The sequence below is a fragment of the Mya arenaria genome, chromosome 8, assembly GCF_026914265.1.
Source record: "Mya arenaria isolate MELC-2E11 chromosome 8, ASM2691426v1".
Lineage (NCBI taxonomy): Eukaryota > Metazoa > Mollusca > Bivalvia > Myida > Myidae > Mya > Mya arenaria.
Genome location: NC_069129.1, coordinates 20,500,774 through 20,515,684, shown reverse-complemented (window position 1 = coordinate 20,515,684; position 14,911 = coordinate 20,500,774). Strand labels below are relative to the sequence as shown.

Genomic DNA, 14,911 nt, shown 5'->3' with positions numbered 1-14,911 from the left:
TGTTATTTTTGTCAATTTTCTGACTCAAAATTGAGGTTCCCTGTTTTGATCATAGGGAACTAACTACTATCGATTGTAATTTAAGTAGTTCTCCCGATATTGAAGTCGCATTGAGTTGCGTAAATAAAAAGTCCCTAGAATATATTTTCTTCCGTAAGCATTTTAACGGTCCTCCAGTTGAGTCTAGTGCAGTGTGCTTAATCATTATGTTATTGTCGTTTGAGCATATGTTTTATCGAAAGGACAACTCCTACGGATAACAAAGTCTGTCACTCGGATGATAACGACTGATCTGAATCTCATTAACGTTATTAGATATTGATCAGTTTCGATCTCATTTGCTCAGGACTGTTAAAAAAAATCGGTTTCTAAAATCAATGTCTCAGTGTTATCAAGTTACTCATTTAAACCGTTCAGAACGTATATCGAAAGTTGGAGAAAAATATGGCGGAATGTCAGCATTTATTGTTAAGTTCTGAGCTTATGGAAAACGAAGCAAAAGAAGAAAAACATGAAGAAGTGTGTGAACCCTGCAATGAAGAAGGAAAATATTTGAAGGCAAAGGGATATTGCCTGGATTGTAGAGACTATTTATGCGAAACGTGTTTTTACAGCCACTGCAGACCCCGCCCAATGAGAAAGCACCAGTTGTGTAGTACAGATGAGGTACCTGACTCAGTTAAAGAAAATAAAAGCGACAGGAAAGATGATATTTCACCATTGGTCTGCCAGATCCACGATAGGAATGTTGTTGTTTCTTATTGTGAAACGCATAGACAGTTTTGTTGCGATAGGTGTCTCAGTATTGGACATGTGGCTTGCAAAGACTTGAAAAATATCAGCAGGTTTAAAAAAGAAGAATTTGAGTCATTTTGTGAATATATGTAAAGCTTTAAAAAGAAATGGGAGTGCGAAAAACAACGAGCATTGTCAAACCTCAGTGATGTAAATTGTTGTTATGAAAATAGCATTCGTTTTGTTACCAACAAATTGGGTGGAATGAAAGCAGCGGACAGCGCTTACTTGGCTTCGGTTATTTCTGCATGTGAGAGTACAATTACACAGCTTGATGAATGGCTGTCAGATGTGAATGATTTCAAAACGGTTGATCAGAATATGAATTGGTTGCTATTTATGCAATCAACAAAGTATCAGTTGCCAGTTATGGACGAGTATATCCGTGCCTCCATTAGTAAAAGCCAGATTACTCGATACAGGGTTGTCAATGTCAAACATTTAGCAACGTCCCTTATCAACATTACAACACCACCCTTTTTGTTGAAAAGGATAAACGTAAACAATTCAGACAAAAGTCAAGAAACCAAAATAAGTGTTATAATTTGTTTGAATAAAACTCATGTGGTTGTTGCTTACAAAAACTGCAGCATAATAAGCCTGATTGACACTGACAGAGGTGCAGTTATGTCAAGAACGAAAGCAGATGGTGAATTTGTGCAGCTGAGTGTTGGAGATCACAATACTGTATCTGTGCTTAACCGAATATTTATGTCTAAAAATAGTAAAATTGTTCATCTTCAGGCACAAAAGAATACCGTAACGTTGAAATTGAAAAGCAGGAGCGCAATTGAAAATATATCCACATGTCGTACAATAGAACATTACAACCAATGTTTAAAAGTCATTGGAGGAAATCCGTTACAGCTGACTGAGCATACCCTTGACGGAAAGCTATACAGAATCGTAAACAAAGACTTGTTGCCAACAAAAAATTCAGATGGTGAATCGCTCATTTCTCCATATCATTATTCTGATTCATTTTCAACTGTCGACAAAACCACTGGATCATTGTTTGTTTCAGGATATAAGTCTATTGTTGAAATCAAGCATGATGGCACAGTACAACTATTTGCACACTCAGAGCTGCTGAAGTCCCCACAGAATATACGAGTGCTTGAAGATTCCCTCCTGGTTGCAAGTTGGACGAACAAGAATGTTTACCGGGTCTACCGAAGTGGTCACGTTTCCAGCGTGTTGTCAGAGCCTTTGGATTTCCCCGTTGTGGCAATTGACTATAATGCTGTGGATCGGCTTCTCTATGTTGGCGGGGAAAACGATTTTGTTTATGTGTATCAATTGTAGACTACGAATATATTCTAGAGGAAACCATTCGACCTACTGGCAGATTATTGCGGACATTTACTTTGCTGTTGATGCAATTTTACATTAGTCGGCGCCCAGGACTATATATGATATTGACCAAAATGTAGCTGTAACCTAGGGACAAGTTTATGATTTGCAGACAAACGATTTCGATATTTTCCACGTTGCACGATAAAATGTGAAGTACAGTGTGTTTTAGAAATATTATGCTTTAATTGATAAAGAAGTTTCAAATTATAACGGTCCTGAATAATGTTGTTTTTGTTTAAAGCTGCACTCTCATAAATTTACTGTTTTTACAACTTTTTAAAAACAAATATTGGAAAAAGCAAATATTTGCGTAAATATCTGCAAACCAATGATAAAAGATTGCTGACCAAATATTAGATCGCAAATTTGTATATTTCTGTTCGAAAAACAATGTTTTATGGTGTACTAACGGTTTAAGAAAAATGCATAAAACATTCATTTTGACCTTAAATATAAAGATCTGCAATCTAATGTTTTGTCAGCAGTCTTATATCACTGTTTTCCATGGAGTTTCGCAAAAATTGGCTCGTTCCAAGACAAAAAATAAAAAAGTTGTCAAAACGTTCAATCTGTGAGAGTGCAGCTTTAAATTTTGTTTTTTAATACGGCGTCTCCCCGAATAGATAAAGGTTACAAGGTACTTTAACAATTTTGTATAAGTTTCTCAATCTCATACGCACTTATTTTTTTATTAAAAAACTAACATTTAGCTAAATTGCTGTTTTGCAAATGTCAAAAGAATAAATTCCATATTACTCCCTCATAATGGATACTCGTTTTATTCCCGTTGAATTGACATGCCAGTCAAACTAACAGGTCTATACCAGACTGACCAATCAGCATCCAAATTAGGCGGGATTTATCAGCTGCCCGTTGCTATCCGCCATGATCTCCGACAATCTACACTCATCAACAGCAGATTATTAACGCTTTTTTCTATATACATATTAAACATAAAATATGTTTCTTATAACTGAGAGATAGTTAAGACAATTAAGGACATCCAAGATTCTGACATGTTCCCTTAATGCTGCTCAACTTGTGGATTTCTTTGATAACAAAATGACCTTTCAGCAGACTATGCCAATCCTCCAAATTTCTTAATGTAACCGTGCCCAATATACGTATATTTTCCAGAAGTCTTAAAACATGAAATATCGTTATGAATATAAGTGTATATAATATTGACGACATCTTGCGATTTATTTTTATTTTGAAAATTGTCTCCTTCTTGTTGGTAAAGGCTTGAATCCGAAGCATATACATTTGCTTTGAAGTTTGTTTGGACATACTGTTAGTGAACAAGACAATTCAGTTGAACAACGAGCTTAAGGTCTAAAACGTATATACGAATAGATAATACAAAATCATATTCGTAAATGACGCAGATCAATGTATAAACCTAATGACTATGATCTTTTTTAACTCCTATGTTGCTAGTTAGAACAGTTTTGAATTTCATATATTACGGATATTAATTCATTGAGAGAAACATTACGGTAGTTATATCAATAACAAAAATTCACTAAATTAATACAAAAAGATTCTTTATGGAGAAAGGAAGAAAAACAGCAAAAACACATTTGATCTAAACAACGTCGTTTATTGTTTCTTATTATCATGTATCAAGGAAATTAATGCATTAATGTTTTGTTTCCCTAAACTTGAGCTTTACAATAGAGATTGCCTTTCTATGATTACATAACTCCGATGATATTTATAATAAATTGTTTTAAAGTTTATTTTACACATAACAGTTAAGTGTGTTCAGAAAGCAAATAAAATTATAACAATATTATCAACAATTATGTTTAGCATTGATTGTTCGGTTAGCGCAGTTGTTAGCGCACTCGCTTCTCACTTACCCGACTTGGGTTCGATTCCCGGCCTGGGCGCATGTGAGTTTGGTTTGTGGTCACCAAGCCGGACTAGTGGGTTTTCTCCTGGTACTCCGGTTTACCCCACACTCTTGCGAAACATCGTGCCAAAGAGAGTGATTAATATATGTTGCAATAGCTTGTTTTACATTCGTTGTAAAATTAGATAAGTTTTGACTAACAATAATGTCTTTCGAAAACATGTATACTTAACAAGTTATCATTGAAGTAAATACCTTTTTTGGTGATCTACTTGCATTTTTTCTTCTATTTTTATTGGTGCTATGCATCTTTTTTTTTGTTATGTTAGTTGTGATTATATGTACTTGTAGATTACGCAACCTATACCGTAGTGATGGCTTACATGCTTTTGCCATTGACTTCACTTTGGAGAACAATGCTGAGATAGTGATTCTGTTAAGTTTAATCAACTGTAACATGTGTGACCAAAATGTGCATGCAATATTTGGTTATAAAATCAAGAACCTAAGGAGTGACAATGTTATTTTATGCTTTCTACCAGAGCTAGTGGCTGAAATGATGACACCGAGAAGTTCCTAATGTTATGCTGTTGGGGAATGTGATTATGTTCTCTGTCAGCAAAAAACACTGTTTATCAATATGCAAATCCGTATTTTTTTATTTAGTATGATTTATTTTAAACTGTTCTTATATCTTTTTATTCATTTTTGGAAATGTGGATACTTATCAATGTAAGCAATTTTGGGTGCTTAGGCAAACACAACTCATTCAATCTTGAAAACATGGTTACACAAAATAATGTACATTATTGCAACATATATCTTTTTCATGAATATGCCAACCGGAATGTATTAAACATTATCTTTTGCTTAAAAGGTTTATTCTAATCTCAGCCCTCCCATTTAACCCAGACAGTAGGCAAATATACATTATTTGGATGGATAAAGCGAAAGTATGGTGGCATATAACTGCCGTAAGATAAACGTTAAACGTTAAACGTGTTTATTTGATTAAACGCCTATTTTTATACATAATATTCAATGGCGTTGTACAATACATGCATACTCTATAAATCCAACATAATATTTGAACATATTTTGATATAAGACAATATAAAGCAGTTAAACAATAATATATTAAAACTTGCAACATTCATTAGATTGTAATTGACTAAAGTAGTAATATATGTACATGAAGTAAAAACATAATTGGTCAAAGCAACCGATAAAAAATGAAAAATAAACAAACTCTAAGACTCTAAAAAATCAAATATAATATCAGACATTTCTTATCGGAGTCGGTTTTAAAACAAGTCATAAAACTGTGTAAAATAGTGAGTTTTGAGGTTTTTCTTGAACACATCAATAGACACTGACTGCTTGATATACAATGTCAGACTATTCCATAGTTTTGGTCCGATTGTGCAAAAACTTCTATCGTTAAACCTTGTTCTCTTGTTAAATGGTACATCATACTTGATACCAGGGTCACTAGCTGATCTTAATCCTTGTCTACGACTTACACTCTCAGACAATAACTCAGTCAATTAAGCAGGAGCCCTACCAGTGCCACAGTTGAACATAACTGTCAATATCTTGAAGTTGATTCTAGTCTTTATTGGCAGCCAGTGCAGATCAAAGAGAGCTTGCTTGGCCCCGTCATAATTGCCTCGGTTAAGAACTAATTTTGCGCACATATTTTGGATGCGCTGCATTTTGGTTAACTCTATCTCAGAAATACCATACAATATAAGGTTACAGTAGTCCAAATGAGAGATAACAAGTGAAAGTAAAAGGATTTCGGTTGCAGCTCTGGTTAAATATTTTCGTATACACTTCACCCTGAAAAAGTTCAACATTGCAGTGCGGCATTTACGCTTCACGTGTTCCTTAAAGGATAAGGTTTCGTCAAGATAGGCACCTAAGTATCTAATGCAGCTTTCTCGGTGTACAGCATCACCAGCAATATCTATATTTGTAGTGACACATTTATTTAGTTGAGCCTTACTGCCAAACATAATGAATTCTGTTTTGGAAGTGTTCATTTTTAGTTTGTTTGCGTTCATCCACTTGTTGATCGTAACTGCACATGTTTCTAGTTCGTGAATATTTTGCTGTTCATGTATTGGAGACGCTGGACTAAAGCATTTGTGGGCGATATGATCATCAGCGAACCCGTACACCGAAATCGACGGAGGAATGACATCAAACAGAGTACCGGCATTGGTTAGATATAGCCAGGGACCCAAACAGCTTCCTTGGGTAACGCTACATTCTAATGGACGGGGTGATGATAGAGATGTATTAACACTAACTCTACAATTCCGTGGTCTTAGATACGACTCTAGCCAATTCAACGCAGTACCACACATTCCATACTGATTATGAAGTACGTCTACCAAAATGGTGTGATCAACAGTATCAAAGGCAGCACTAAGATCAATAGCAATCAAGGCGGTGACTTCTTGTCTTTCCATTCCACCAAGAATATCATTGCCAAGTCGCAGAAGTGCCGATTCACAAGAATGATGTCGCCTGTATGCTGACTGATGTTTTGGTAAAAGGTTGTGTTTGTCTGCGTGTGCGTTGAGTCTTAGCAGAACTGTTTTGAACAAGTTTTGATAGAAATGATAGATTACTTACTGGTCTGTAGTTAGCAAGTTCTAGATCAAGTCCAGTTTTCTTAAGAAGAGGTCTCACGATAGCCTGTTTATATTTGACCGGAAATACACCGTGTTTAAGAGATAAATTTACTAATGTTGTAATAGTTGGCAATAGGTTACTAAGGTATTGCTTTAAGATGTGTGTTGGCAGAACATCTAATTCAGATGATGTTGTGTTGAGTTCGCATATAAGCTTATTTATTTCATTTTGGTTTAACTCTTCAAAATGTTCAATATGCGGAACATCCTTACATTGTGGTTGGAAACTAGCATAGTTTTTCAGCGAATTGCGTATTTTATCAATTTTGTTTATGAAAAAGTCAGCGAAATTTTCAGCAAGAACAGTGTCAGATTCACTTGGTGGCATAGGATTGTCGGACTTAGTTCCTGTCAACTCAGACACCAAGGAGTATAGTTTCTTTGAGTCACCTTTTGCATTAATTACCCTTTCGGTCAAAACTCTGGTCTTCTCATTGTTAATTTCACAATTATATTTGTTTCTTGATGTTTTAAATGCTTCAAACTGTTGAGTTTCGCGGTATTTGCGCCATAGTCTCTCTAACTTTCTGGTCTGCTGTTTGAGAGACTGTATATGTTCATTAAACCATGGTTTAGGTTTTCTACATATTTTAGTTTTTTCAATAAGTGGTGCATGGCAGTTTAATACTTGTGTGATCTCTTGTTCAAATTTGTCAACAAAATCATTTATACCAGTTTCGTCTATATCAATTTTGCCGAGGTCATTTGAGAAAGTTGATGGGTTAATTTCCCGAAAGTTCCTACTGGATACAGTTTTGCTTGTTATGCTTTCTTTTTTGATTCTAAGAACTGTCTTTACTACACAATGATCAGAGATATATGGACCCGGTTTACATGAATGAACCTCAACACCATTCACTGTTTCCGTAATGAGCAGGTCTAAGCAGTTTCCACCAGTATTGGTACTGAAGTCGACGTGTTGCTCTAGTCCCATAGCAAAAAGAGAGTTTTTGAAATCAGTTACCGCATTGCTGTCATCATTTAAATGTAGATTGAAATCTCCCGTTATTAACAAGTTTGAATATTTTGGCATGGTTTGTTCCATAAAATCAAAAAAGTCTACAACGAACTGGCCGTAAGTTGAAGCTGATGGAGGCCTGTATACACCAATAACATGTAGTGTAATATTCTTAAGAATCAGTCGCCAAAGTCCATATTCAAAACATTAATTTGAACCGCTAGAAAGTTTTGACATTTTGATACTTGTTCTACATGCCATTGCAATGCCACCGCCTTTCTAGCGGTAACTCGATAACGTTCGTAAATTGTCCAGTGTTAACCACGAATCTTATTAAGTGAAACAGTTATAATGTTACTTACTAAGTGGAATCGCAAATCATAACTAGATAACCAGTTACTGCTAGAAGAAGCCAGAAATGCATTTATAGATAAGTTGTAACAGGAATCTAATCAAGGCAACCAAAGTTTGCACGTCACTTATGAAGTGGAATTCGAACCATAACTAGATAAATGGTTAGGGTTGTACAGCATGAAAAGGTAATAAAGTGGGATTTCTGGGCACTTTTAATCCCGGTTTTAGTCGTATGCCATTTAACTTATCAAAACAGTTTCGCGATTTTCAACTAGATAGCTAGAAAATGATCGCGGAAATTAGGTGGTTAAGACGAAACGATTCGCTATCTTTATCAGGTTATCTTACGGCAGTAATGGGCCACCATACGATAGACATAAAACACTTCAAAATAAGTTATGATACTCAACTGATACCTATATGGCTCACTGTACGTTCTAGCACTCTACTACAATGATTAGCTTTTGAAATAAATAATTTTTAGTGCATTAAAGGTACACTCTTATTCAAAATCAATACATTCACATGTCTAACAAACATCTATTTTGACTGATGAACTTTTACTGAAAACAAGAGTGTAACTGTGTATTTAATAGCAAAAAGCGCAAAAATATTAAATGATTGGTGAATGCATAAGAATTACAGTGATCTACTATAGTCTCATAAGGTAGGAATACCGTGTATTGTGCACATTTCTTTCAAATTAAACTCGGTATCGTTAAGAATTATTGTTTTCGACATTTATTCACCCTTCTTGGAATATTAAAACAATACTATTAACTGTGTTACATCTTACATGGGAGAAATAGTACATCTTTAATAAAAAAGACAATGGTGCACTCTAAATTACAATATAAATCGTTTAATACGATTAACTATAGACTTGATAGCTCGAAATATTCATTTCATTTTTAAAAATCAGCACATTTTAGATACTTAGAACATAATCATGGTCATTAAGCAAACTTTAGTGGATCAATTCGATTAAACAAAGTCAGAATCAATGTCAATTTCAAATAAAGAAACAAATACTTTAGCGTCTTTATTAAGGAAAAGCTTGAACCTGACCTCAAAATTGTTTCTTTAAACCAAGGTGGTTAAACTGTGAGCAATAAAACTATATCAAGTAGACCCAGCATTTTCTATATTACTTAAAACCACAAACAATACAGCTCCAAAACATTAAAAGATGGAAAGTAACAAATGTTCCGATACATGTTAATAAACAGAAAACGCACATATCACACATGTTTATGGTTCTACTTTGTAGACTTAGTAGAACCATAAACATATTGTTTCCATTGAAACAGGTCGCTGGAATAATTCTCCTTCTCGAGTATGATGATTTTATACTACGAAATGTATAAAGAATTGCATATCAATTAGTTTTATTCAACTGTTTGAAGATAACTAACATTGAAGTTTGCAGCTATCTCCCCTCGGCTCACATGTGAGTTTCACTACTGGAATGACTCCAATGGTGGTATATAGGGCAAATTACACCAAATCAGAAATGACTTCTCGGTTTCATATTTGTTTTTCTTCTTATTAACATATATCGGAACATTAGTTACTATCCATCTTTGTATGTTTTGAATCTGAATGGTTTGTGGTTTAAAAAATGCAGAACATGCTGGATCAACTTGATCTATTTTTATTCCTTACAGTTTCACCAACTTGGTTGTAAGCATTCGAAACTCCATCGCAAACAACTCGGATGTATATGGACGGTTTACACGGTCAAAAATCGAAACACTTTTACTACGCTGCAAGTAGATCGCGTTTAGCAGTTAAACTAAAAGGCTTCATGCTTTGGACTCTTAATTATTTATGCAAGTATTCACTTCGCTGGCAACTAATTTAAACTAAGATAGAAAATACATGTTAAAACACTACAATTATTTTATACCATTATCCAAAACTTTACGAACTTTACTTCTACAGATACATCCGAGGTTGGTTTCGATGAAAATGGCCGAGGAGTTCCGAATGACTCCTACGCGGAATTTCGCACTTTTTCGAATACATAGTTGTTACGTTCAACCAATTTTATATTTGAAAAATCTTTACTCTTTTTCTAATGCTGTTTAAAGTTAAGTACATAAGAGGAACATTCATTCTATATATGGTGTTGGGGCCGTGAAACACTCGAAATCATAGTTATCGGTCAATTCACTATAAAACATATAGGAAATTTAATTAGTGGTCTACAACCTTTAAACGCCAACCCGGGTATACCCTAAACTACATGTACCAAAATGTAAGTTATATTATCATTTTTGCATTCCATCAAATCGAGCGTTAAATTATGAATATTCGCGGACAATAAAATTTGGTATATTTTTAAATATTCACGCGGAAAATTCAAACAATTAAAATTGAAAAAAATCAGCCACCATAGAAACTAGTGTACGCTATGGTTCGTTGAAATAAAAGATGGCTTGAAGCGTCTGAACCAAAAGCCTTAATGATATAATATTTGAATGAATATTTGTTGCTTTCAAAGGTTGAGAGATTGAACGACATGTGTATTTTCCGTAACGCTCGTTGCATGTTCATCGCTTAAAGGGACTGTACACCAGATTGGCACCAAAAAGTTTTTTTTTCTGTAACGAACCTCAGGACAATTATTTAATAAAATACCAAAATGTAAAAAATAAACCGAGTCGGAGTCCGGGTTCGAACCGGTGTCGCCAAAATTGAAGCCCAGTGTTGTATCCACTGTGCTATGGAGGCTTACCTTATACAGATGGAATATTAAGCCATATACCTGACTTTGTAATATCACGTGATAACATCGACTAGCCAATCACGAGTAAGGAATGAATTCTTCTTGGTAGACATAATCTTTTTTAATGGAAAAATACGAAAAAACTGCGAAAAATAAATTATTTGTAAACTATGTGGTACTTCAGTTAATAAGTTTCAATGCATTGTACACATCGATACCAAGTTTATGTCAGTTTTCGACAATTTTCGCTATTTCATCATACACGGAGTACAGCCCCTTTAAAGCACTCGATGTTTAAACCACATTAAAATGCAAACATAGTACATCCAATGAATCTGTAAAGATTTAAAAACGTAAACTTAAAACAATATTAATCAGTCGCATTAAAATATGGCTTGTTCAGAATCTCCTCACCTTCATAAATAGAAAATATTAAAACAAAACTTGTCAGAAACTACTGTACTATTTGTATTTGGTATATATGTTAGATCCTCAATGCAGTTTTGTTTCAAATGAAACTATTGGGGCTTGTCCAGTGGCAATGTTTACCTAATTTATAACAAAGAAGAATTATGTTCACGCTTTCCAACTATATAAACACTACAAAATGGAATATACAGTTCGCACATTTGAATAAAACATTTGAATAAAACATGTATGTAATCTGCGCAGAAACTATTGGCGCTACCACAATAACACGGAGATGAAACTAGTGGAAATATAAATGTAAGTATTGTTTGTTTCGATATTAAACCTCATATTTATTACAAAACGAATCATTGATTTTATAAAAACGAGAAACCATAACATTTGGAAAAAGTATTTATTATCAAATATGGATTTTCTTTACCAGTAATCGTGTATTTAAGATAAAATAAATTTAAAGCGGACCATCAATTGAATTATTGTTTATGTTTTATTCGGATTTTGTTCAGTACTCGTCCTTAGTTCCATGTTGTTCGTCTTCGTCTTCCTCATCGAATTCTCCCTCCTCCTCGGCGGTGGCGTCCTGATACTGCTGGTACTCGGACACTAGGTCGTTCATGTTCGATTCCGCCTCAGTGAACTCCATCTCGTCCATGCCCTCGCCAGTGTACCAGTGGAGGAAAGCCTTGCGCCGGAACATGGCGGTGAACTGCTCAGAGATGCGCTTAAACAGCTCCTGGATGCAAGTACTGTTACCCACGAACGTACCGGACATTTTCAAACCGCGAGGCGGGATGTCGCAGACAGCTGTCTTCACGTTGTTTGGAATCCATTCAACGAAATAGCTGCTGTTCTTGTTTTGGACGTTCAGCATCTGCTCGTCGACCTCCTTCATCGACATGCGTCCACGGAACATGGCGGCTACAGTCAGATACCTGCCGTGACGCGGGTCGCAGGCGGCCATCATGTTTTTCGCGTCGAACATCTGCTGAGTGAGCTCGGGGACGGTGAGGGCACGGTACTGCTGACTGCCACGAGAGGTAAGAGGGGCGAAACCAGTCAAGAAGAAGTGGAGACGGGGGAAGGGCACCATATTGACGGCCAGTTTACGTAGATCGGCATTCAGCTGACCGGGGAATCGGAGGCATGTGGTTACACCTGACATTGTGGCAGAGACGAGATGGTTCAGGTCACCATAGGTCGGGGTGGTCAGTTTGAGCGTCCTGAAGCAGATGTCGTAGAGAGCTTCGTTGTCGATGCAGTATGTTTCGTCCGTGTTCTCGACCAGCTGGTGAACGGACAGGGTGGCATTGTAAGGTTCAACGACTGTATCGGACACCTGCAATATAAACGAAAACAATCTTCATTAAATTTTGCTAAATCTTGGATACATTTCATTATTTATTATTTTCTTGATTTGTACATTTAAGATCGTATTCAACTAGAATTGACAAAATCTATGTTAACACCCATTTATCAAATCTTGAAATGTTTTGAAATAGTTCACCTTTGGTGATGGTACGACAGAGAAAGTCATCATGATTCTGTCGGGGTATTCCTCACGAATCTTGCTAATGAGCAGAGTGCCCATGCCGGACCCGGTGCCGCCGCCGAGGGAATGTGTCAGCTGGAATCCTTGCAGACAGTCGCAGCTCTCTGCTTCCTTGCGTACAACGTCAAGGACGGAGTCGACGAGCTCAGCGCCCTCTGTGTAGTGGCCCTTAGCCCAGTTGTTGCCGGCGCCGCTCTGTCCGAACACGAAGTTGTCAGGTCGGAACACTTGTCCAAACGGTCCGGACCTCACGGAATCCATGGTGCCGGGCTCGAGATCCACAAGGACGGCACGGGGCACGTACTTGCCACCAGTGGCTTCATTGTAATAGACGTTGATTCTCTCCAGCTGGAGGTCAGAATCTCCATGGTATGTGCCAGTGGGGTCGATACCATGCTCGTCCGAAATCACCTCCCAGAACTGAATAACAAACGACGTACCATAGTAGATAGACTGTTAATTTAAGGACAAATAAGTGAAGTTGTGAAAAGATGCGATATTAAATGGTATTAAAATTAAATTAAATACAAAGCACATACCTTAGCGCCGATCTGGTTTCCGCACTGTCCGGCTTGAATGTGGACAATTTCACGCATATTGAAAAGTTACGAGAGCAGAAGTATTTCCACGTAAATACAGCCCGTGAGGTGCCGTTTAGCTCAAAGATGCCTGGTTTTATACAGTTGATTCCGATATTACTATGGCGACTAAATAACATACCGCGCAGTGCGAAAGTCTGAAATGATTTTATTTTGGGGATACACTCATTTAAAAAGACACTCTTATTCAAAATCAATACATACACATTTAAACCAAACATTTATTGTGACTGACCTTTAACTACTTACTAAATAATACATCTATGGATAAATATCAATTACTGACAACAAGACTGTAACCGTGTATTTAATAGCTGAAAACGCAAAAATATTAAATGATTAGTGAATGCTAAAGGTTTTACTATAAGCAACTGTCGTCTCATAAGGTAGAATTACCGTGCATTCTGCACCATTCTTTCAGACTAAACTTGGTATCCTACGTAAGAACCATTGATGTTGGGATTTATTCATCTTTTTTAGTTCATTTAAACAATTCTTTAAATTGTGGTAAATCTTATTTGTAAGAGTGCATCTTTAAGTGTGTTTTTTTATATATTATTCAGCGAAAGTCAAGCCTACGACATAAATACAATAACACTCTTGAAACTATCCTAACAAGTAACATTGACATAGGTAAGTGTTGAATATGCATCAAGTCCCCCGTCCATCGAGCTGTTAGTGCATCGGATGGATGGGATATGTTCGGATAGAAAGAAAGTTTCTAATGGGTTAAGACCAAAATTTTGACTGTTTTTCTTAAATTTTTACTGCTCGGAAGAAACTGCTCATTATTTTCAACTGGTACCTTAAACGTATCATCTATCAATGAGGTGTCAGTCATAACACTTTTTCTTCATGTTTTCTGCAAGGTCCATCCGTCTATATTGAAGAAAAGTACAGACGCTTTGGTTCTTCAAAATGTGAAATATTCGTATTTTGAATGTTGATATTGTTGATAAGTGTTGGACATATTTTAGGTTGGATACTACTTAACATGTTAAGTATATTTTCTATTTCGGTGCCAATACCAAGGCGATAACCCCAACATTTACTATTAAAGGTATTTTGTTGCACGTGAAGTCGGATGTGTTGTTCTTTGACGCTGTTTGTCCCTCGTTTAGTCTCTGTACAGCCTAAGATGTGGTCTTCGTTAAATGTTTGGCTACTGGTTTAGTCCCTGATGTTTGCATTGTATAATTTACATAATTTTAATTAAACGGGCCCCAATTTTCTCTTTAAATCTTAAGACCCTCAAAACATGCTCACCATTTTTGATTTGTTATAATTTGTGTGATATCTGTGAAATCTGTTTTTGTTTAGAAATAATCAAGAACAAGAATAAGCTACTTAAGAACTTTCGAGAAGTTTTGACCAGATAAAAAAGACCCACTTCAAAAAAGAGCCAAGTTGTATTTTCAATGAACAATCAATTGTCGTTCTTAGTGGTGTTCGTTTGTGTATCGTAAGTTGTGTGTGCACCTTTAAAATCAATATATACATGCAGAAAAACAACCATAAATTTTGAGTGATACACCTTTAACTACCTACTAAATAATGCATTTCTTGAAAATATGAATAAC

General features: G+C 35.9%; 1 protein-coding gene across 1 annotated transcript; it reads right to left on the bottom strand.

Moving 5' to 3' along the window:
- Positions 1-11,563: 11,563 nt before the first annotated feature.
- Positions 11,564-13,418, bottom strand: LOC128244859 (tubulin beta-4B chain-like). Its single transcript, XM_052962963.1, has 3 exons — positions 13,272-13,418; positions 12,688-13,152; positions 11,564-12,519 (listed from the first exon to the last, which is right to left on the bottom strand). Exons 1-3 carry the CDS (start codon positions 13,326-13,328, stop codon positions 11,686-11,688), a joined length of 1,356 nt encoding a protein of 451 aa, XP_052818923.1. The 5' UTR covers positions 13,329-13,418; the 3' UTR covers positions 11,564-11,685.
- Between the last annotated feature and the right edge of the window lie 1,493 nt (positions 13,419-14,911).